Below are 25,322 nucleotides of genomic sequence, written 5' to 3'. Positions count from 1 at the left end.
ATCAGCACCAGCCTCTATGTGTGTATGAGGCATGCACACTGAATCATTCAGCCAAATATTTGGATATTATTTTAGTAGGTCCCTAGTGGTTTCCCTGCTTTACGAATCTTCAAGAGGCAGCAGGATAACCAGCCTATTCCACACCTCTGAGTTATTCAGGTCAGAGATAGTAATTCATATTGCACTAGATTCTTAGTAGAAGAAGCCTGTTCACAGAAGGTGTTTTAACACACACACACACACACACACACACACACCCTTCCACCTTGTGCATTGAAAGTTCTAACGAAAAATATAGTATTCTGGAACTTACTATTGTTAGTTTTCTGCCACCAAGTATAAGGGTATTTCTGCTCTTAAGCAGAACTTTTACAGAAATATTTCTAAATATACTCTGGGTGCGGGTCTACCACTACCTTTGCAATGTCTGTGGCTTGTTTCTATCCTCATCTGGTATCATTTCTAGATGGGTGATGTTACTTGGTGTTATTACTGATTTTGCAGAAATACACCAGTTTCAAGCATTTGCACAGAGAAGGTTTTGTGGGGGTTTTTCCTTTTCCTTTTTTTTTTTTTTTTTTTTTTGTAAATTTGATAAAGTAAATAAAGGCAGGTTGGAAAAGAAACCAAGCAATCAACGGGATTCTGACTCGTACGCTCCATAGTGATAGGAATTTGCTGAACTGGAATTTAAGAACCGTGACACACAGTTTCTTGCTCCTGTCTGTTTAGCAGATAAGAACATAAGAAGGGGCTGCTGGATCAGGCCAATGGCCTATCTAGTCAAGCATCCTGTTCTCATGGTGGCCAAGCAGATATCTGTGGGAAACCTGCAAGCAGGATTTGAGCACAAAAGCACTCTCCCCTCCTGTGGTTTCCAGAAACTAATATTCAGAAGAATTACTGCCTCCAACTGTGGAGGCAGAACACAGCTATTATGGCTACCAGCCATTGATGAAGAAGAGTTTGGATTTGATATCCCGCTTTCTCACTACCCGAAGGAGTCTCAAAGCGCCTAACATTCTCCTTTCCCTTCCTCCCCCACAACAAACACTCTGTGAGGTGAGTGGGGCTGAGAGACTTCAAAGAAGTGTGACTGGCCCAAGGTCACCCAGCAGCTGCATGTGGAGGAGCGGGGAAGCGAACCCGGTTCACCAGATTATGAGTCCACCACTCTTAACCACTACACCACACTGGCTCTCCTGATAGCCCTCTCCTCCATGAATTTGTCTAATCCTCTTTTAAAGCCATCCAGGTCGGTGGCCATCATTGTCTCATATGGAAGCAAGTTCCATAGTTCAACTGTGCACTGCATGAAGAAGTGCTTTCTTTTCCTGTCCTAAATCTTCCAACATTCAACTTCACTGGATGTCCATGAGTTCTAAAGAGTTATGAGAGAGGGAGAGGGTAACACTTCTGTCCTGAAACATTCCATATTTTCAGCCCTGCGGCTTTATGAATAAAGACAATGAGTGTGCAACTGCCAGTGATAAAAAGAAAGTGTTTGCAGTTCACATCTATAGATCCATCCACCAATGAAGTTGTAAAACCAGAGTTTGGATCTTGTTCTCACATTAAATTGTGTCTTATTTGTTTTCACTTCTATGGCTACTTAAAAGCACAGAGACAGCATGCACTTACCCCAAATCCATCTTTGGATTTCTCAAAGTACTAAATCATTTTCACCATTAGAATAAAAACTGAGTTTGCTTTGGTATTTGAAACTGTAGAATGGATTTTCCCAACCTGGTGTCTTCCAGATATTTTAGGCAGCTCTCCTAAGTCCCAGATAACATGGCTGTACTGACTAGGGCTGCCAGGAGTTTTAGCCCAAAATATCTGGAAGCCAGCAGGTTGGGGAAAGCTTTGTTTCTAGCTGGCCCAAAGATATACAACTTAGTTCAGAGATATGCAAGGTCTCATCTACTTCAGTTGTTCACAATCCTTATCTTCAAGGAGCGCTCTCCGGCTGATGATTGGAAATGGTGGGCAAATTGTCTCTGAGGGTGCCTTGCCTGCTATTGTTGATTTTCTGATTCCTCAATCAATACAAACCCAAGATTGCAGTCTGTGTTCAAACATATTTGGAAGTAATCTCCACAGTGGGACTTATGAGTGAACATGCACAGAACTGTTCTGCAGAATTCTAAGAACACAAAACAACTGATCTCCTTTAACATGGTTGTCTGATCATAGATAGCGGACTAAATTTTGAGCAGCAACTACCTCTGAAAGACTTTTCCCTCTTACCCGGAAACATCTATGATCAGAACTAACGAATGCATCAGTTTTTATTCTAGATATTTACTTCCTGCAAACACTTTTATCCAGTATTTGATTCATGGGATCATAAAACAAGAACCACTAAGCATGCTGACTATGTGCTTATTTATTGCCTTTAAATGACACTGAAGTTAATATACATATTTGCCAAGATGGCTAAATAAATACTGTACATTTTAATGACAACCAGTGTTTCTGAGAGGCTGCTGAGTGTTCAAACAACAATGGTGAGCTGAGAAATGCTCGACCTTTCCTACAGTGAAAGTCAGGAAAGGTCCATTAATCAATAAACATTTTACTAATGGACAAGCCTTATGTGCTAAATACTTTCAGAGGATATTTCAATCAATTTCTCCTTGGATTTTATTCCTTGCAAATTCATGACTTGTTTTCCTTCCCCCTCCCATCTTGCTGCCACTGTGCACATGGCACAATAAAACTCGCCGCTGTAAAGAAATGCAACCCTAAAGGCTGGCTGTGTAAAACCTTGCATTACACCTTAAGAGGAAAAGACCACAGGAAAGAAACAGACGTAATTCTCCTGAATCTTGTACTGATTAAGCTTTGTCAAGATTAATCTCTAAGCCTTTACTTTCAGAAGATCATCATTCTAAGAAATGACAGCATGTTGAACTTTTTCATTAACCGCACTAGAGTGAAAAAGAAGACCTGATTTTCTAATAGCATAATAGTTTTTTCTGAAGGGGACTGCAATGTGAATTCCAGTAATATGGGCAGGTCTGGCCCTACTGTTAGGCAAAATGAGGTGACTGCCTCAGGCAGTGGATGGGGGGAGGCACACGGTGGTGGTGGATGTGTGGGAGGACAGAGCTATGGGTGTGCCTTGTGACCTGCCCTTTAGCCCCGCCCCTGCCCTCAGAAGTGGTGAGCAATGCTGCCTCCATCACTAATGTTGAAGTAGGATTCAACTGCTACTCCAGCTGGCTTCTACAGTGGTACCTCGGGTTACATACGCTTCAGGTTACAGACTCCACTAACCCAGAAATAGTACCTCAGGTTAAGAACTTTGCGTCAGGATGAGAACAGAAATTGCTGGATGTTGCCTGTTATTGAGGTAGCTTGCTAATATATAAATATATTTAATTTGAATTGATAATTATAAACAAACCTTGGCTTTTTATTTTACTAATAAATCACCATCTGATATTCAGAAAAAGTACTCCTATCTACTATTAGCAGTTTTCTTTATCCGATAAATGTTTTGTTAGCATTTTTATCAATTAAATACATAGTTTTCATATTAATAAACAGTGATTCTGAAGCAAAATATTATTGGAAGAGATGAGAGATAGTTACAAGTCAGGGATTATGCAAAATTAAAGCTATGCTATGGGCTGTGTGTAACAAGCACAGCATGCATTCACAGTCAACTCTACATTCATTATGGTATCTCTGCAGAACTATATAAACAATAAATCATCTGATAAACTGCATATTCCCTTTTGTCATGTAATGCAATGGAATAACTCTAGGCATGCAGGCTGAGCTTGTGGTGAGGAAGCTCAGTCGAGTCCTATCTTGGTGAGTTCACATGGTGAAAGAGAACAAAGGAGGAAACTTAAGTTCATTCCTTCCAGGAGGTGAGGGGCTGTGACTTGTAGCTGAGTCTGGGAGTACAGATCTATGATCTTAATCCCTTAATGGATTAACTAGCCCTAAGATTGCTACTCATGTTTGACTAGAATTTCCCACAAAGTCAAGGGATGAATGTGAATAAGTGCAGTTGTTGTGTCCTTAGATTTCGTTTAGGAGGAGGACTAAGGATGCAAGCACACATTACAAAGGAAACACATTGCTAGCTTTGGCCCGTTAATTTCACTTGGTCTGCTCTAGAGTTGGGATACAATGTATTGCTCCCAGCCCTGTGTTTGCCTTATGATGCTCATGTTAGCATAGGAAGCAACTTGCAGTGAGAATCACAGGTGAGATGAGATGAGATGAGATGATTATCCCTTTGTCTTCCGACCTGTTCTCCACTACAACCTCTTCGCATCAAGACTAAAGGTTTCACAGAAGAAGTGGGCTTACTTCTGAGCTGAGGAAGAGAGATGTTGTGGGAGAAAGTGTGAGGCACAAAGAGCAGCAGTTGAAAAAGAGTGGAGTTATACGAAAGGAGAAGGTCAAAGTGAGAGACGATTGAAGGTGGTGGTCAGTGATATGTCGGGCCATGAGAGCAGAAAGACAGGATGTTTTCAAAGGAAATCTGAGTTCTGGTGCAGCATCACTATTTATGGCCTTGCACTGGCCTATCCTTAACTTCACACAGCCCTGTGCAGGAATAGGAAAAATAGAATGAGTGTCTTATCCTTGTCAGTTCTCACTGAGCTACATAAACCTGAGTAGTCAACAGTAGTTTAATTATTCAGGTACAAAAATATTTCTGTAATGCTGTATCATAAAAATATATCACAGCGGTTTACAACAATACAAAAACAAAAAACCATACAGCAAAACCATAAAAAGTTAAAAGCAAGTTAAAACCAAAGGAATTAAAAACAAGCACCAGTAGGCCATTTGTGGATGATGCACTCTTAATTGCCTGCATAGGTCTGGCAGAAAAGTTTCCAGCAAGCATTTAAGTGTTGGCACCGAAGGTGCCTGCTGGATCTCTAATGGCAGGATGTTCCACAGGACTGGCCCGTGACTCTAAAGGCTTGGTTGTCAAAGGAGCTCCATCAATTCAGGGAATGGCAAGAAATGTTTCTTGACCAAGTGGCAAAGTCAAGAGAGCACCAAAAACTAAGGAATATGCAACCCTCCCGCCACTAAAAATCACATTTAGACTCTGCTTTCCACAACACTGATTTTTTTCTATTTTTTCGTACATATTATGGGCAGTTTGCAATGTTGCCTTTTTCTCCCCCTCCTTGCTTTCTGAATGTCAACATCTCCAGAAGGACATTCACCTCTCTGTTTCATAACTACATTAAAACAGAGCCAAAAGTGGGATGTGGGTTTGGCAAAGAAACTTGGTACTCACAAGAAGGGACTCACCTCTGGGAGAGGACAGCCTTGGATTCAAGGCAATATTCAATAGGAGCCCTGAGATCATAAGCTGCCAGGAGTAGAGACACTGACTTAGCAATCCTTCTGGCCACCTACCTCACCTGACTCTAAACCAACTTTTCCTTGGTCTCTCAGCCATATGATTCAGCAAAAACGATGCTAAATTCCTTGGTGTACCACTTGAAACTACAGGGAGGGGAGTCACAATTTTGGCTGCCTCCTTCCATAAAACTCTGGTCATGTACAAAAACAGCATGCACTGTGATACCGGGACTTATTTTGTGTGTGTGGCCATCCCAAAATGCAATCCATCTCATTGGATGCATTATTGTAGTGAAAGGACTGTCACATGCTTTTGCTAGATGCATAGCCTCTGGATTTTCACTTTTGGAAGTATGGCAACCCTACTTTCGGCACGCAGCCTTGCCACTTCATGTGGCTTTGTTCTGTTACCACAAAGACAAGAAATGTTCTTTGTTAAGAAGGATAGTAATTTAAATCTCACTTTTTCTACCATACTGGGGAAGCGGGAGAGATATGTAGGTGCCTTCCATTCCTCTGTTTGTTTAACCTGAACTGTAATATGAGCAATTAGAAGGTAGGAACGAAAATCAACAACCACCAATTTTGCATAGCCTTCTACTTAAGACTTTCATTCAGTTCAGTTAGACTTGCTGGAAAAAGGAGACATGCATATACAGTGGTACCTCGGGTTAAGTACTTAATTCGTTCTGGAGGTCCGTTCTTAACCTGAAACTGTTCTTAACCTGAAGCACCATTTTAGCCAATGGGGCCTCCTGCTGCTGCTGCGCCGTCGGAGCACGATTTCTATTCTCATCCTGAAGCAAAGTTCTTAACCTGAAGCACTATTTCTGGGTTAGTGGAGTCTGTAACCTGAAGCGTATGTAACCTGAAGCGTATGTAACCCGAGGTACCACTGTATTGCTGCCTTAGAACCAGGCCCAGCTGGTCGAAGTAACCCAAGCAATTGCTTGGGACGGCAATATGTTTAAAGGTGCCAACAAAGCACAAAGCAACCAAAAAGTTGTGATTCAGAGTTTATCTATGGAACTGCAAATATATGTAACAAGCCGTAAAGCTGCTCAGGGTAGCAAAATGACTTTGGCTGCCCCCTGCTTAGAGCATATGGGATGAAGCTACCAGTTTTTTATTTATTCTACATAAACAGTGCTAATCTTTGCAGTACATTGCTTTTTGTTTTCTTTTTTTTTACAAAGAAGTGTACTACTAGCTAAACTCCTAAGGGCATACAAAGTTAACAGCTGCCTCCCTGCTTGCTCAAACACAAGGATGCTCTCAAACTGTTGAAGAAAAATAGGAAATATGCCCCAGTAAGCATAATCTGTGACAGTGCAAGGGATTAAAATAAAGTGATCAGCCAATGCTTACTGCAAGCAACACAGTTTACAGAAAGGGCATACAGTGGCTTCACCATCCTGAAATCCACGAGACATGGTGCCTCCTAGCTACTTTCAACTGCAGTTTGGTTTGACCAGCAGGAGACACTCCCCAAATCCATTCCACAATTTAACTTCTTGGTAGGTTCACTGTATTCTGGCAGCAAGATTCTCTCCCTTCATAGTCATTCAACTAAAGAGCCCCAAAGAGGCCTAGACACAACCCTGGGCCAGAATTTCCCAGACCAAGTGTTCCTATTTTCCAGGGACGTCCCTGATTTAGAGAAGCCACCCCAGTTTCTGATTTCATCCAGGAATGCCCCACTTTTCCTTAGGATGTCCCTAAATTTTCATTGGCGAAATGTTGGAGGGTATGGAGTTATCCGACCCCTTAGCCGTCTGAAGGCAATCCTGTAAAGGTAAGGCTGTTTTTGTTTAACATTTAATATTTTATTATGTCTTTATATATGTTGGAAGCTGCCCAGAGTGGCTGGGGCAACCCAGTAAGACGTGTGAGGTATAAATAGTAAAATTATCATCATTATGGAATGGGACATCCCTATTTTCATTGGATAAATGTTGGAGGGCATGCCTTCAGTAAGAAGGACTCATTATGATTGTGTAGATTTCAGGGATGTGTTGCATGTTCCCCATTTCCACAATTGTCAGAGGTACTTGCAATGAATTTTGGCTTCCTTTGGACTAGTGAACACTGGAGACCTAAGGCATTTTTGTAACATTTGCAAATGTCCAAGCAGAGCATAAGGGAAGACACACATAAGACACTCCTGCCAGGCAGCAGATGTATTACTTTATATCAGGTATCCCAGAGAGATGTGTCTGGATTACTCTCTGTGCTTGCTTCTTCCAAATTGCTCTTCCTTCTGCACACCCTGATAGCAATCTCCTTGTATCAAGACTCTCCTAATTAGTTCCCATCAGCTAATTATTCTGGGCAATTAGCAACCAATGTTCCTAACAAAGGCATGATCAGTATGTAGTCTTTACAGGTGTCACTATGGTTTGCGGAAATTGAAAATTCAACACAATAAATGAAAATACATGTCACTATGGTTTGCAGAAATTGAAAATGTCACCAAGGCTTCCTTCCTTCCTTCCTTTTTTTTTTTAGTCGGGGCCTGTGGATTTAGGGTGGCCACAATTCTGCTTTACAGTCCTCTATTTAAAGGGCTGTCTGGGCCAACTTAGATTTAGGGATAAAAAACTGTAAGGGAGAGCTACAAGTTTCTTGAAGTTTCCCATCAACAGTCACCCGGAGTAAGCAGGCACACATATCACCTGGTCACAGTATTTTCCCTTTTGGTAAGATGTATAGCAGTTGTGTCTAAATTTGCATCTATATGTATAAATCGAAATATGCAAATATGATGCAAATATGTGCCCTCTTTTGGTTTCTGCTTTTCAGAATGTGGGTTTTTAACTTGCTGGCCTGGTTTGTACATAATACTAAACTATAGTTAGTCATTGTCTTTGACCATGCCTGGCAGAGTGTGTGGCAGAGGCAGGAGATCAGGGAGCTGACCCAGGAGAGGGGACCAGTGACTAAGGGGTGTCATGACACCCACAAAGCAAGAGCCAGGGAAGGAGCCAGAGTCAGGGCAGACCAAGGCAGAGGAAGGTGTGCAGGATGTGGGGTAGGAAGAAGGGATGGGTCAGTAGATTCCAAACTTCCAACACCCGGCTGTTTCCTAGAACCAGGAGGGGCTTGAAAATGGAAGAGCAGCAATGACTTCCGTGCAGGAGAAGTCAGAGGAGGCTACATAAGCCAGAGGAGGGGAGCTCCCTCCATTGCTGCAACTGCTCCATAGGGCTCATACCTGTGGACCAATGCCTAGAGGCTAGAAGCGCATGTATCCAGAGCATTGTGGAAGCTGCTGTAAGTGTTTCTCTTGCCAACAAAGAGTTAACTAGATGAGTGCCTTCCTTATCTTGGACATGCTATGACAGTCATGTGCATGAGACTTCTGCACTCCCCCCCACCCCCGCTTCTCCAGCACAGTCATAAGGAGATCAGAAGCTTTTGCTTTCACCTTCAGCTAACCACGGTTACACATTATGTCTTAACCAAGTTGACATTCACCACCAGCCAACCCGTGGAGTCCAAAGAACATACACTGACAATTGGCATACATTTTCTTTTATGGACAGCAGGTCTGCATAGTTCATGTGTTGTGCAAAAGATAAATTCTATGGGTTTCTGAGAAATGGAGTGGAAAAGGCCATCCCTTCCAAAGTACTGAAGAAGGAAACTGAGCCTTCAATGTATTCCTCATATTTTTCCTGCAATGCAATATGCTTTGCATGCATGATGAGACATTCACCTCTAAATTCCGAGGCCACTTACACTTGTGTAAGCCCTACTGATTTCACTTGGATGACTGTCGTATAGAGAGGGCTTTGCGTGACCAAACAATGGGGTTGCGGGGCTCTTAATGTTCTGCCCAAGTTAAGAACAAGAAAACTGCAGATCAGCCACGGTTTAAACTATCAGGCATGTTTAATTAAACTAGTGGTCTGAGTCATCTGGAGCTGAAGCTCCAGATCTTTACATTTCAATGCATAACCTCATGTTTAACTACTAAGACAGATCAAGGGTTTTTATGCAAAAGCATTTGGAGAATTAAGAAGGACAATATAATCACACCACTCCCTTGGCGCTACTTACTGGCCATTTTTAGTTTCCTTTTTGTATTGCAGAAAACCCAATTATACTTTAGCTAACTGTAATGCCTTAGTCCAAAAGTAATGCCATGATGGGGAATGCAAAAAGGGAAATGCTCGCAATGTCTTATATGACAGTAACAGCTGCTTCTAAAGTAGGCATAATCTTCAGCACAGTTACAGAAGTACTCCCATTGCATGACAGGCAATTTCTTCTCAATTAATTTCTATGTAAGGTGAGAGTGCCATTACTTTAATACCAGATCTATCCTCCCCCCAATCACATAGACACACACAAGCACAAATCCACATGAAAACATTGAACTGTAGACCACTACAAATGACTTCTAAAGTATAATACCATTCAATATATATATATATTTAATCTTTGCTTTTTTTTTCATGAAGGGGGAATATCCCAAAAAGAAGATGTGAATACTGGGAAATGGGGCTCTCAACTCTTACTAAGGGCTAATGCTTAGTTTATTTGTATGTTTGTTTGACATAATTATGTGACAGTAACATCATAGCTGAGAGAGTATAACTATCAGTACTTTTACTTGGAACATTACAGTACAATTTCTCAGTTGCTCGGTAAACAGTTTTCGTTTAAGAATTTCAACAGCATCTCTCTTTTGCATCCAAATCCCATCCATATTTACTTGGAAGTAAATCTCAATGATTTCAATAGGATTTCCAAGTAAAGCAACAACAACAACAACAACAACAACAACAACAACAAAATTGTTTATACCCCGCCCATCTGGCTGGGTTTCCTCAGCCACTCTGGACGGCTTCCAGCAAAATATAAAAAATAATAATAAAATGTGAGACATTAAAATAATGCACAGGGTTGCAGTCTGAATCTGGGAATGAGTCGTTGGCAGATCCGCCCTTACAGAAATACAGTTTTTGGTCTGTTTAGAAATATAGAGAGACCAGCTTCCTTTATATAAGAACAGCAACTTACATAAAGGAGCGGGGGTTGGCTGCCTATTTCTTAAACCAGAGCTCTCACAAGAAGGCCTACACACCATTTCACTGCCATGGAAACAGGATGAGCGATCTCAAGGATTGGACCAACTCCTGCTTCCTGTTAGCATATGGAAGCTTTGCACAGACACAGAATTCTTCGGCGTGTATAACAGAAATGAGGCGAAATCTAAAGTGAAGGGCACACAGGCAAAGTCCATGAATGATGCAAATGTTATTTCATTTGAGTCACTTTAGGTGGCAGCTTATTCACAAAGCTTTTAGCAGTAGGAGAGAGGGCCCATTAAGCAGCAGGAGGTTAAAGAAATGTTGCAAAACAAAAACAAAACAAAACCTTACAGTCCAAGGCCCTTTGCCTGTTGTTGACAAAAATAATAATCTTAATTTCAAGATTTTCAGCACGCTTGATCTAACAGCAAGCCTGATGTACAAAGAAACAATATTTTAAAAGAGAGCAAAAAAGTTAATGGAAGTTTTTTTGTTTGTTTAAATGAAAGGTGGAATGTCAGAGAAACAAAAGTGCGACAGGGATGGTGGAGGAGGATTGCTTCCCACTAAAGCAAAAAAGCTGATAAAGCTTTTTGCTTCAATAAAATGTCACCCTGAAAAGTCAGGTCCTTGTGTGCTATTTCTGATTGCACTGCACCTAATGAGGATCCAACCATCTGCCTTTCCAGCCTACCTTCAAATACAGACATATACATTTGAGGGACAAAGAGAGAGAGAGAGAGAGAAGAAAAGAAAAGATTGCAACTCTCAGCATATCACCAGAAGAAAACTATGTTAAGAATTTAAGAATGGGAACTTAGACTCCCATTTTAAATTAACTGCAATTTGTGAACCCAGACAAAGTGTGGCTTAATCTTAATGCTGATTAATTGAAGCAAGCCAACTTCAAGCCATAGTTTCTGAAGCTGGCTTATTTCAACAAACCGTAGTTAAAGATAACCACAGTTCAGACTTTGCATGACAGGTCAAACTGTGGTTAACCTAAACCGCTTCTGATCCTTTTGCACAGGAGAGGGTAGGGAGAGCATGCAAAATCAGGGGAGGGTGGACTAGGCTCATGGAAGTCCAACAACGTCTGGAAGGCTGCAGGTTCCACCATCTTGGTGCTAAACCATGGTTTATGCCTTACTGTACATCTGAACACGGTCAGTGAAAATGTAACAATGTGAAACCTGGAACAGATGGGTTAATCCTTCAGTTTCCAGTGGAGACTGTGCTACATGTGAACACAGGGAGGGATGGCAGGGCTTAATGGGGGAGGAGAGGAAACTCTACTCTGTTCTGCTGCTGTATAGAAGGCCCCTCTGAAATGTTTGCAACGTTCAGCTGCATCTCAGGTATCTTAGCAATCTTTTCCTATATGTCAGCTATCCTTATCCTTGCCTATTACTCAGGACCAATGAAGTGGCTGTTGCTTTACCAGCAGTGAAAGTTGTTTCAATTGAGTCAAGAAGTCAAGCTGAGAAATACTCATTTTATGAACTGGACCAGAAAAAACAATCATCCATCTGCTGGTACAAGTATATGGAGGCGATTCTTAGGTCTGACGACTTCTTCTTCTGTAACTGGCCTTTCTCCTGTGCATTTAACAATGGCCCAGGCGTACCCAAATTAAACAGCTGCCATGAAGCTAAATAGCAAAGGGAAGGAAGGAGAAGGTTCACCTGCTAAATTCCAGTGTGTCAGGGTTGCTGTATCTCTATACATGAGAAGCCAGGGAGTGGGGATGTGGCAGCCCTGCTAAGTGTATGAAGACAAATATAGAATGTAGGTAGGTATTCAGGATGGCTTAAATAGTCCGTGATTTCCCATTAAGAAAAGCTTAATTAAATTTGGACCATGATTGGAACAGGGTATCTCGATAGTTGCTCACACTTCATTCTTGAACAGAAACAACAATGCTAGATGGTGGTTTTACAGGTACAAGGAATGCATGGAAAATCTGCTTTCGTTAGTCCAGGCACAACTTGGGGAAAGGAGAAATAAAGTAGTTAGGATGTCTACCCTTGTTAGCAAGCTGCAGATGCAGAACTGGGTTGATTCTAACAGGAAGAGACCCTCTTCCCACCCTTTGTCCCGCTTGGCAGTGTACAGTTAAACACAAAATACCCAGTAAGGTCCTGTACAAAATGCGCCTGCTCTACACATAACATGGGGCTAGAGGCATCATATTAATACACACACAGACACACACTTATTTATAGAGAATAGGCACATAACAGAATAAGTAGAAAACAGCACTGTCTTGGTGACTTGTATAGAAATATTAGTCACCCACTGCCATAAATGAAAAGCTAGCAAGCAAGCAAACAAACAAACCAAGAGGCATACAAATCTCTACGCTGCTCAAAAGAAAGTCAACAGCATTACCTGTTCTTGTTGCTGGACTGATTTCCCTGAAGCACTTTGCTCCTTAGCTGTTGTCATGTTCACCTACTTGTGCCCACTGCAGTGGCAAACAGGATTTCACAGGTCTGTGTGTATGTGGTTGCTTGAGTGTGCGTGCATGAGAGAGAGAGAGAGAGAGAATGTGTGTGTGTGCGTGTGTGCGTTCAACTGTGCAAGTGTTTCGAGTCACAAAAGCTAAAGGAATACAGATGAGTAACTAGCCCATCACTTAATCACCAGCTGAGAGAGCGGCTCTCTTCTCCTTCCCAATTAAAAATTTAATACCGCCAAAATATATACCACCCTTAATCTCTACCCCCTTCTCTCTTTCTCTGTTCTTTCTGCCTCTAAAATTTAAATGAGGAGAGCGAAAGAGGAGAAAGGAGGATGCTGAGAAGGCTTCTTCAATTAGCAACAGCCTCCGCAATCGTCACAGAAACAATAACTGCTTGGCAACCAGGAACTGGCAGCTCGGAGCTAGAAGACCGCGATGTGGTACTCCTCTCCCCCCCCCTCCACAGCCAGTTGAGGACTGGTGCTGCGCATGCTCACGGTTAGCATTGTAGCAGAAATGTGCAGGGGATAGCTCCAGCAGCCAATTTAAACTCCCGGCATTTGCAATAAGGAATCAATAGGGACAAATGCTGAGCAGGCACCTCAGATAAGCTGCCCCATTATTACGCTCACTCACTCTCAAGCCTGATCACACAGAATAAGCAGCTGTGCTGTGGCTCCTTTTAAAGAAGCCACATGGAGTATTCCCCATGGAGTGATCTGTTTGCGCACACCCAGCTGTTTTCACCTTGCCACTAGTCAGAGCACATGTTACAGTTCCCCACAGGGGTCACTCACACAGTAGCAATGCCATTTTCAATGACTTCCTTGTGGTAAGCGTTACGTGCGTTGTGGACCACTGTGTGATCTACTGTACCATGCACAGCACAGGATGATTAATCAGAAAAGCAACAAGGGGGGGGGGACACCCTATCTAACTTCTTAAAGATTTTTTTGTAAAAATAGCAACAGAACAAGTTCTCCCTTTCAAAACAGTCATGTACATAAAGTTAAGCCAATTTACCTTGGATTAATAAAAACAGAACTGCTATGGACTATTTTGTATTCATGGCAATTAGTAGAGAGAAGAATCTCCATGAAACCAATAAGCAAGCATTGGAAGTGCCCAAATAATATCCACACTTCTATTTCATTGCTATTGCAAAAAAAGGGAGTTGGGTAAAGGAAGTCTCCCAGAACTTAATTAAAGCCAAGGTCCAGGACCAGAATCAATGACAAATGACAAGAGGGGGGAAGTTACAGATCTCCTTTCCTCTCACTTATCTTCTGGTTCTCAAACACTTTTCTTTTATTAAACAGATAATGTAAAGAACCACACAAATGAGTGTCATATGCAGCTTGAACCTGAATACAGTAGCTATAATTATTAGGTTTGGCAAATTCCACCCTGTCCTCCTCAGCTAGAACTGTAAATTTGCTAGCGAGGGCCAAATGCAAATGTTTTTTGGGGGGTGGAAGACCTTTTTTCCTTTTTCTTTTTTTTAGAGTGGCTCATAATTATTGTGCACTTGCAATTCATTTCCAGAAAAGATGCACATTCTTGCAACACCACTTTGGAATTATAGTGCAAGGAAAGGGAACACTGCACCCTTTCTAAGGTAACCTTCTGACACTCCCTTTTCTGCCACGTACAACATGGCAGCTTCCGGGGGCAGAGCGTCAGCAGTAGTGTCCCCCATCATACAAGTGGTGTTAGCTGCCTGGAAGGAGACACCAGCAATTTCTGCGGATTTTTTCCAGGTAAAAGACAGTGTGAGTTACAGTGTGAGGGGTGGAAATAGAGACTGAATTGTGAAGACTATGCTGTGGTTGTTGGACTGGCGTGGTGTTTGAGTGCACAAAAGAAACTGTGGGTGGCATCACAGGATTGCCACAAACCACTGTTTTGTAGTCAGTCAGTACCTGCATCTCTAACTGTCATGGCCCTGGCCTCAAGCTCAGAGTTGTTGCAGGAGGCACTGGCCTCTGGGGCTTCTGTACCACCAGCTGGAGAATTGAAACTGAGCTCAAGATGGATGGTTTAAAGTCAGGGGGATGGATGGTTTAAAGCTCCAGCCAGCATGAAGGAAAACTCCTTCCAGCTATAAGAAAAACTCCTAAACCTCCACTGCCATCTGAGATATATTCAGGAGAAGAAAAGTCAAAGAAGCAAACCCTACACAAATCGGGAGATGGTTGGATGGCACCTTGTACACCTCCTTCCAGCATCTCCCATAGCCAAGCTGGTGCCAGACATATTGGTCTGCTTTCCTTTGGACCATATCAGTGAGGCTGAGAGGGGGATCTTGTCATCTGGGCCACTCAAGACCTCCATACTTGTGCCCCACAGAGGTCATGATATCAACTAAATCTCATTTTAATAAGAATAAATCCCAAACAGCTTGGTTCTTAACCCACTCTGGGATGCCTTCTGGGCAACGAAGAGTGGGCTATACATATGTTTAATAAATAACCCCAACACAATTCCAGAAATGGCAATGTGGTTGAGGCCTATATATATTTAGGGATTAATACATGCACACATTGTATTCATCAGAGAGACGTGTGACAGACCTGCCACCATTAACATTTGACTAAAACCGCCCTTAGCTTATACATGTGTGCGCATGTGTGATATTATATTTAGTGGGTTCCACATAGCCAGCTCCCAATAACACTGAGTGGTAAATAAGGAATTTTAGAAGATAAGCTCCAATATTAGGAACACATTAAGCAGACACAATGTACAACAAGGGGTGTGTGTGAGCACTGCACTCACTAAATAGGTGCGATTCCAGAGGCATGGAATGCCTATATTTCAAAGCAGATGGTAGTCTAACATCATGACATCCTACCCACTATGAAGTGACAGCTTTAGCCACCTCATGGTGTGACCTACACCGTGAGATCTGAATGGAGGGTTGGAGTGGTAACAGGTAGAAAGGTGTTTGCAAAGCTTAGCCTGTATCTAATATCGCCAGGAGGGTGAAGCTTAAACAGAAAAGCAGGAGGTACTGCTTTATACAGTAGAAACATGGGAAGCTGCTTTATACCAAAAGCCAGATTGCTCCAGTATTGTTGACAAGCAGTGACTCTCCAGGGTTTTAGGCAGGTAACTCTCTTAGCTCTACCTAGAGATGCCAGAGGTTGAACCAGGGACATTCTGCATACAAAGCAGTACTGCTTTGTGTATTCCCAATATTTGAATTCTGAGCATTTCATATTTAAAAAAAAAAAGTATGACCAATTTGATTCTTTTGAAGGCAAGGTACTATGTGACTATTAAAACACACATTTGAAATTCCCAAATACAGAGCAAAGCATTTGATCCTGTTCATTTACCTTACTGCCATTCACCAATCTAGAAATCTCTGCTAGTTCTAGAAAGCGTTACTTCTGTGCAAGAAAGTGGATTCTCCTTGCTGTTCCATGTACCGCATACCACAATTGGAAATGTCAGTATAGAGGCCAGGAACCACTTTGGGGGGGTAGCTGCTTTCATGGACCTATTTGTAAAGCCGAACGAAGCCATGGAAAACTTTTGAAACAAAAGGCCGTTCCTTAACTGGCACTGTGATTTGGGACTTAGAGCCCCATGAAGTGCTTTATACTGTAACAGTGAGGCTCCTATTGTAAGTTAGGTCTTACAGTTACTGCTATTCAGTGTTCAAAATGGTTTCTACGTCATGGTGGAGGTAGGAGAGAGGCAAACAATTCCATGATTGTTTTCCCGTATATTCTTTCCGCTTTCCATTTGTTCCACAGCAACATTTTCATTTAGCTCCTTCTCTGAAGAAAACAATAATAAGGGGGAGAAATCGTTCTGCCTTTGAGAACATACAATACTAGCCCTGCACTTTTCTAAGACTGGAATGGCATTATTGCAGTACTTCTCAAAGGCTCATGAATAAATTGAGAATACATGGGATAAGAGGACAGATACTCTCATGGATCAGCAAACTGTTAAAGAGCAGGAAGCATAAATAAACGAACACGTCTCACAATGGACAGACCTAAGAAATAGGTTCTATATATCAGGGCTGCAGCTTTTTAACTTATTCATAAATGAACTGGAGTTAAGGGTGAGCAACAAGCAGTCAAGTTTGCTGATGACACTTCAGTAAAAACAAAAAAGAGCCATCAGGATATGTCTCCAAAGTAAATAGGCGTTGAAATACCAAATGGGATTCAATGGGATTCAAATGGAGAGTGAAGCACATGAAACAGACATAAATAAATCATAAATCCACATATACAATGATTGGAGCTGAAGTGGTGATGAGAGACCAGGAAAGAGATGTTGGGATCATGGTGGATAGCTCAATGAAAATGTTGACCATGTCTGCAGAAGCTGTGAAAAGGCAAATTTCATTAGGGAAGGGATGAAAAATAAAACATCTCAAGTCATACTACCTTTGTACAAACTCTCATGAGGCCATACTTGAAACACCATGTTCTGGCCCTCAGAAAAGATATTGTAGAGCTGGAAAAGGGGCTGAAAGGTTCAGCAAAAATCACCAAGAGGCTAAAGTAATTTGCCTGTGAGGAAAGGTTGCAATGTTTGAGGTTTCGTGGTGCATAAAATGGGTGAATAAGAGGGGACATAACAGAGGTATATAAAATTATTCATACTGTGGCTAGGGAAGGTTTTCCCCCTCTCTCATAGTACTAGAACATGCAGCCATCCAATGAAGCTGACTTTTGGAAGACTCAGTACAGACACCAGGAAGTACTTCTTGACATAGCACATAAACTATGGAAGTCATTACTACAAGATGTGGTGATGACCAGCAACTGGTGGGTTATTGATTGATTGATTAGTTCATTTCTGTACTGCTTAATATATTAAAAATATCTCTAAAGGGTGTACAAAAAAACTTAAGTGGTGTACAGACAACTTTACAAAATATTACAAAATACACACTTACATATAAAAGTGCTTCATTAATACAACGTTACACACACATATCAGTTTATTTTCCTTTGACACACCCTCCCTCTCAGTCTCCGGGTTTTCATTCCGGGTCCAAACAAACTCTCGGCTCATCCACAAAAGTCTCACAACGAGAAGAGGTCCTAGGAGCAGTGGACATCACCCTAGTCTCTCACTCAAGATATGTCCTTTATGGGTGAACCTGGGGTAGATGGTACTTCCTCAGGCTGCCCACAGCTGTGTCCCAGTCAGCTGCACTCTTCACAGTCAGTTCCAGGTACAGCAGGTTTGAGTTTCCCAGGGGGTCCAAAGGATTGGAAGAGGGGGCCCCTCCACTCACAGCTATTTCTTTACCTCTCCTCCTCCAGCTGCTTTACTGCCCCATGGTATTTATTTTAGATAAATTCATATGACTACTAGTTATGATTGTCATGAAGCACCTCCAGTATTGAAGGCACCATATCTCTGAATACCAGTGGCTGGGAGGGGGCTATTGCACTCATGCCCTGCTTGCAGGCTTTCCCTGGAGGCATCTGATTGGCCACAGTGAAAACAGGATAATGGACTAGGGGGGCCTTTGGCCTGATCCAGCAGATCTCCCATATTTTGAAGACTTGGGTGCTCCACCCACTCCTAAGCTTACGTCTTGGGGAGGCCTGTTAGAATTCCTGATCCATGATTGCAGTCATGGGATTTTTGTCTTTCACATGACTTTATATGTTTTGACTCCACAGAGTGGGAAGTGACGGAGAAAGGATGTTTGTGTTACTGTGTTCCATGAAGTAGGACTATTGTCCTTTGTCCTTTTTCTCTTTGCTGTCTGATGCTAGAGAGAGAGGGAGACATGTTGCAGTGCTCCGTGTGTGTTTATATGTAAATTAAGTAGATTAGCCAAAATGCTGAGTTACTGAGGTCTGTCACGCAAGGTGCGCAAACTCTGTGGATCCCTAAGTGTACTGGTGTCGGTTGGCATCGGTCACTGTGATGTTCGGGCTGAAGAAAGCTTTTGAAGCTCCTGAACAATCAACCAGGAGGGATGGAACATGCCAGTCCGGCATGTGTCTCTGCCAGGGTCCTACTCGAGTGTAGGCTGAACTCCTGACAGGGCCCATTCATCACTTCCACAGGTGACCAGGTTGAAATCCTTGCATGTGGTTCAGTGCATGCAGCTTCGTTTACAAATCTGTGGACTGGGTCACGAATCCAACAATGGAATTAGAAAAATGACATAACAAGACATGGATGATGCCAACTAAAACAACATACAGGAATGTATCATTGTATAAAGGAACCCTCTTGAAAATCAGATCGGGATGACAGGTCGAGTGTCACCATCGCAAGTCCAGTGTGAATCGATGAGAATCTGCTGCTAGGGGACAGTCATTCGTTTGTCTTTGGTTGCTGAGAGGAGGGAGCCTTCATCCATTTGCTTCGAGATCCTATCTTTCTTTGAATGTTTGTATCCTCCCTGCCAAATAACTCCATGTATTACTCACCCCCAATGGTGACCCACTGCACCGTTTGAGAAATACTACCTTACAGATAAAAAAATATAACAGTAATAACATGTGGAAGCAACAGAAAGCCTGGGATACTTTGTGTTAAGCTTAGTGCACACACATCTTCACGCCTGAGAAAGGCAGCAAGTATTTATAGCTATTACCTAGCTGCTACCTCCTACTCAGCTTGCCAGCCTATAAATCTTACTCATGCTGGTGGAGCAGACATCTAATAAACATTTATCCAGACTCACAAAGTCATACCCATCCTTTAACATGTGTGGCTATTTTTAAGGGCTTTTGTTTCCATTAAGTAAGTCTATTGTGCTCTAAAGGAGGGGAAATACAGCACGATTTAATGAAGTGTGTTAATGAGGTTTATCTTGCATTAGCCTTGCCCCTTCATATGCATTCATTATTCTGCCTGGTTCTGCTTCTGAAATACCTTGATTCAGTATAATAGGGCAGGGGAAGGAATCAAGCCCTCTCTGGTTCGGAGATTAAATCTGATAACACCTTTGTTTACTTCTTACATTCCTGACTCCTTGCCTTCTTCAGTGCTCTTCACTCCAGTGCACAGAACTGTATTTACACCCCTGTTTCTTTAAGCCTTTCAACATCCACTGCTTTTGCAAAGCGTTTCCCACACCATGATTAATTCACTCATCCCAGTGCTCTCTGCTACAGCTCCTCTACCTGTTTCTCCCTCATCCTTTATCTCTCTTAGTCCTCTCCATTTCTCCCCCTCTGTGACCATATTTGCAACTCCAGTGGGCAGGGACCATATGCAAATGGGAGTGTTCTGCAAAGCACCTTGGCAAGAAGTTGGCACTAAATAAATGATGTGTTAATACATGTTCTCATTAATATTCCATTAAGTTCATTACAGCACATATAAATGTTCACGCAAAATTTGACCTCGGGGATTTTGATTAGCTGGACCACTAGCACAGCCAAGATCAACTGAGTCACAACAATTCCACTTCCTTGAGGAAGAAGCCTCTGCAAATGCATAATGTAGAAGACAGGTAGCCATTTATTTCTCACATTTTTTTTTATCCCAGAAGCCCCCCAGCTTTACGACCCACCTGACGCACGCATCCCTCTGGTGTCTAGGGCTTACTGGAACCTTCGCTTGGGAAAGAGGAAGGTTAATAGAACACACCATATGAAATCTCCACACAGCCAAACATCTTTATTTAGAATTTGTGTCTTAAACACGATCCTTTTCAGCACTTCAGTGTAAAACGCACAGATGCCCCCATACAGAACTACCATATGCACTTGGCATGCACTATTTCCGATGCTGGTAGCTTAGACCAAGCTGGCAGCTTCCTCTCGGCTTCCTGTGTCTGTTCCAGCTGGTATGACCTTGACAGCTGTAACACAACAGGAGTCTAGTTGTGGCTTGCATATTTATGCTAGGGAGACTTCTGAGGCATCTTACAAGTTCACTGACAGCCATGCAAACTGCAGGGGGGAGAATTCAAAGGGTAATTGTCATATAATGCCTTTATTATGACCAAAAGGTAGTGATGCTTCAGGAATACGATTTCTGTGAATTCTGGTGCAAGCTGACCTGTACTTCACCTCCTGGATCAAAATGTGAGAGCCAGGATGTTGTTACGACCTTATTCTGATAACTTCTCCAAATTTTCAATGCGGTTTTTGGTTCCTGAACCATATAAAAATGCATTTATTTGGGATGGAATTTTAAGAAATGCGTATTTCGAGAGAAATTTATATTTTGTTATTAAAAAGTTCAAAAATATACAATTGTAACTTTTCATCTGATTTTCTTAAAAAAAAGAAAACTCCTACATATTAATATTTAAATGGGGTGTAATGAATTATTGAATTAACACATAGAAAAACTGCACAGACTGGAAATGGATGGCTCCATCCATTTCTGATGAGCCACCTTTCAATTTCCCCACCTGTCTTTTTCAGGACACATGTTGCGTTTAAAAAATGGCGAGGGAATATTATATTTCTGGCCATGACAAAGCTCTGCAGCCTGCAGCTTATAACAAGGTGGAGAACAGGAGGCCTAACATAGACATTGTTAGGTTAGAACCTGCTACCTGCAAAGCCAATTCTGGATTGTACCAAAGGCTCTTGGGATAAAGACAGGATGGCAGTTGTCCCTTTGGAAATAAGAGAAAAGTCAGCACTGAGTATTAGCAGGCTCTAATAAAGGTTTTATACTGATTACTGAACTGTGCACTGGAGTTAGAATGTTTCCACTCTACCAGAGAACATGAATGACAGGTGTTTTTCATGGATGGCTCCATCGTATGGCTGTGCAAAATGTTTGTGCGTCTGCTTTGGGGCACATTCATGGGAGCAGGGGTGTAACAAAAATGGGGGAAGAGAAAAACTGGCATGGAAAAACCTTCTGGGGCCTTTGGGGAATCAGTGAGGAGCACTCTTTCTCTCAATTTTTGCCCTTCCTGACACTCAAATGAAGGGATGTACAAGTCCCCTCCCCACTTTAGGGGCACAAAATGCCTCCTTACCTTTGCAACCCATTAATGGGTGTGGAGGCACCTACTGATCAGTGGTACAGTCAACCCTCGGCTCCCAAACGCCTCCGTTTTGGAACGTTTCAGCTCCCAAATGCCAAAAACTTGGAAGTAAATGCTCTGGTTTTCGAACTTTTTTGGAAGCCAAACTGTCTGACGCAGCTTCCACTTCAGTGCAGGAAGCTCCTGCAACCAGTCGGAAGCTGCGCCTTCATTGTCGAACATTTTGGAAGCCTAATGGGCTTCCGAAACGAATTACGTTTGACAACCAAGGTTTGATTGTATTCCTTAGTGCTTTTGGCACGAGGTACTAAGATCATGGCCACTGGTTCCATCACCTCCTGGCAAACAGAAGTGGGAGAAATGGAAGCAGCGAGAGATTTTACTTTCTTGGGTTCCATGATCACTGCAGATGGTGACAGCAGTCACGAAATTAAAAGACGCCTGCTTCTTGGGAGAAAAGCAATGACAAACCTAGACAGCATCTTAAAAAGCAGAGACATCACCTTGCCAACAAAGGTCCGTATAGTTAAAGCTATGGTTTTCCCAGTAGTGATGTATGGAAGTGAGAGCTGGACCATAAAGAAGGCTGATCACTGAAGAATTGATGCTTTTGAATTATAGTACTAGAGGAGACTCTTGAGAGTCCCATGGACTGCAAGAAGATCAAACCTATCCATTCTTAAGGAAATCAGCCCTGAGTGCTCACTGGAAGGACAGATTGTGAAGCTGAGGCTCCAGTACTTTGGCCACCTCATGAGAAGAGAAGACTCCCTGGAAAAGACCCTGATGTTGGGAAAGATGTAGGGCACAAGGAGAAGGGGACGACAGAGGATGAGATGGTCGGACAGTGTTCTCGAAGCTACCAACATGAGTCTGACCAAACTGCGGGAGGCAGTGGAAGACAGGAGTGCCTGGTGTGCTCTGGTCCATGGGGTCACAAAGAGTCGGACACTACTAAATGACTAAACAACAACCACTAGCTGAGCAAAGGAACCAAACTAAAACATCATAGTGACACCTAGTGGCAATGTACAAGCATTGTAAGCACTATTTCAATATTTAAAGGGCCAGTGAAAGTGACCTACTTAAGAGAGTGGATTCAAACTTCTAACCTATTTATAATGATGAGGTTCTATTTTTTTGCAGGGATTCTTGCAATGCACATACACACCACATCTTATTGAGAGAGAGCTTCATCTTCATTTTCAGAGCAACTCAGAGGTAGCCCTACTATATGCAGTGAGTGTTACTCCCTAGCCGGTGCATTTACGATTGCAGTCTCAAATGCCTGGAGACCATGAACAAAGAGACACTCCCCCCCCCTTTTAAGGGAAGGCTATTTTTATGCCAGTCAAACCATATCGGGGGGGGGGGGGAAACCCACAAGGGATTATGTCAAATTCTATTCTAGGGACATGGTTCAAAAACATTGTTGAGCAAATAAATGCTCAAGAAATAAAGTAACTAACTAAAACATTTTACAATTCAACAAAGAAGTTCAGTTCTATTCATTGGGTTTGACTAGAGACAATGGTTACCTTTCCCAGCCTGATGCTGGTGTGAGTAAACCACTGAACTGAAGGCTGGATGGCGGACACTCTCTGAACCAGAAACCACAGCACCAAGGACCATAGAGTGGGAGCCAAGACCCCCACAAATGCCTTCCCCTGAGCCCGAGGAACCAAATGTCTTGCATAGTAACTCACCAGTGGTGCTATGTATCACACTGCACAACTGGCACAACATGTGCAACTGACATGACTTGTGCAACAGGAATTTCCCCCTTTCCTGCCCCCATACAGATTTAGGAGGTGAATAGGGGGAGAGTTGGGGAAAGAACCATGATGTGCTCTGAAATGTGTGTGTGTGTGTGTGTGTGTGTGTGTGTGTGTGTAAATTTGTGGCAGACTGATGGATACATGGTCCATTTAACTGAGAGGGGGGGGGGGGCTTTGATAAAGTTTAGCTGACTCCAAGCCTCTGATTCTATAATGAAAATACCATGATGAAAATGTTAGAGCACATAATTGAAACCCATATCTATTTTGGGCAGTGAAAAGGCTGAGATAAAAATATTTACAGCATCGTTTACTAAGAACAAAAACTTTGGTTTCACACTTATCTGGGCATTTCAGTCCAATTTCGTTGCAGACATCCATTAGACTTATTAGTTATGAAATATAAGCTCATCTGTGCTCAATCTGATATTCTTTTGATGTCTTATCTCATTCAATATGTTCTAGGAAGAGTAATCCAGCTGCTAGTTATTAATTCCCATTCTAAACAAGCCTCGGCTTTAGCATACTGTACATGGAAATTAAAACTTTTTCCTCCCTTGAGAAATTCAGTATCTTAAATCTGAGTTTATTGCATTTATTGAACCATTTTGTGCTCTTGCCAGTTAAGAATCACCGATGACAGCATTCTTGGAATAAATGTAAAAATAAAATAATAAAAAGGACCCTATGCAACAGAGTTTGAATTAGCTTGGGACTATTGTCAACATAATTATTCTTCTAGTGCACTGTGTACAATACTCATCATGTTGTAGACCTTGGGGGTCTGTATTATAACCTAAATATAATTCTTTAATTTCATTCTAACGGGGGGGGGGGGTAGCCTGTCCTCCCCTTCTCCACTTTTCTCTGCCTACCCTACAAACTGTAAATTGTGTCTCAAATTTGATGGTTGTGGGGAGTGACGTTATCTAATCTACTTCCCTGCCAATAAAGGATCATGCTTCTTATTAACCTCTAGCTCAACACAGCCAGAATATATGGCATGGGAAACTAGATCTTAACAAGAGAAATTACATATAGTGCATATGCGATTGCATAAACAAGATCAGAAATTGCAAGGCACTTTACAATGCAGGGGGCGGAAGTGGTAACTGCTGCAGCAATGATTTTCTTTTCTTCCCTTGATTGGTATTTTCTGCTACGGATCAGGTGCTTGGCAATTGTGCCAGATGTTTGTATTGGCCTTAGTGTTCCTACGGCAGTGGAATCCCTGATGTCAATGTGGAATTTACTAATCTAAGCCTCAAGGTTTAGGATATAATCCCTTCTCCTCCCCCTCCTGTTAAAGTTGTTCTTCTAAGAAAGCCGCAATTAGCAAAGAAGAAGAAGAAGAAGAAGAAGAAGAAGAAGAAGAAGAAGAAGAAGCAGCAGCAGCAGCAGCAGCAGCAGCAGCAGCAGCAGCAGCAGCAGCAGCCCACTTTCTGCACTGAGTTATTCTGTGCATTTGGGGCTACGGTAATGTAACAGAATGTCACAGAGTTGATGAATACGACACAAAAGGTTCCGGAATGTCAACCAGCAGAAGGAGAAAGGGTGGGTACAGCGGGAGGGACCCACAGTGAGAGTTTTATAATGGTATTACCCAGCTGTTGTGATATTTTGAAAGTAGGCAAGTTTAAATGCCAGTTTCTCCTTTTATAGTTTTCAGCAGCTCCTAACTGCTAACTGCTTTTTCTCTTCTCCCTGTAACTGGCTCTGGTCAGCAACTT

General features: G+C 42.3%; 1 protein-coding gene across 6 annotated transcripts in view; it reads right to left on the bottom strand.

Annotated features, from left to right (window-relative positions):
• DPP6 (dipeptidyl peptidase like 6) overlaps positions 1-25,322 on the bottom strand; it is a 483,312-nt gene that overhangs the window by 202,201 nt on the left and 255,789 nt on the right. Inside the window, exon 1 of one of the 6 annotated variants that reach the window (XM_080974042.1) lies at positions 12,783-13,292. The exons of the other annotated variants lie outside the window; for them this stretch is intronic. Within the exon in view, the coding sequence (XP_080830168.1) occupies positions 12,783-12,839 (57 nt within the window). The 5' untranslated portion in view covers positions 12,840-13,292. Of the gene's footprint in view, positions 1-12,782; positions 13,293-25,322 lie in introns of those variants that run through there. 6 annotated transcript variants of the gene reach the window in all.

The sequence above is a fragment of the Podarcis pityusensis genome (assembly GCF_964106645.2).
Source record: "Podarcis pityusensis genome assembly, chromosome: 12".
Taxonomy (NCBI): Eukaryota; Metazoa; Chordata; class Lepidosauria; order Squamata; family Lacertidae; genus Podarcis; species Podarcis pityusensis.
This window is presented reverse-complemented; position numbering and strand designations above follow the sequence as displayed.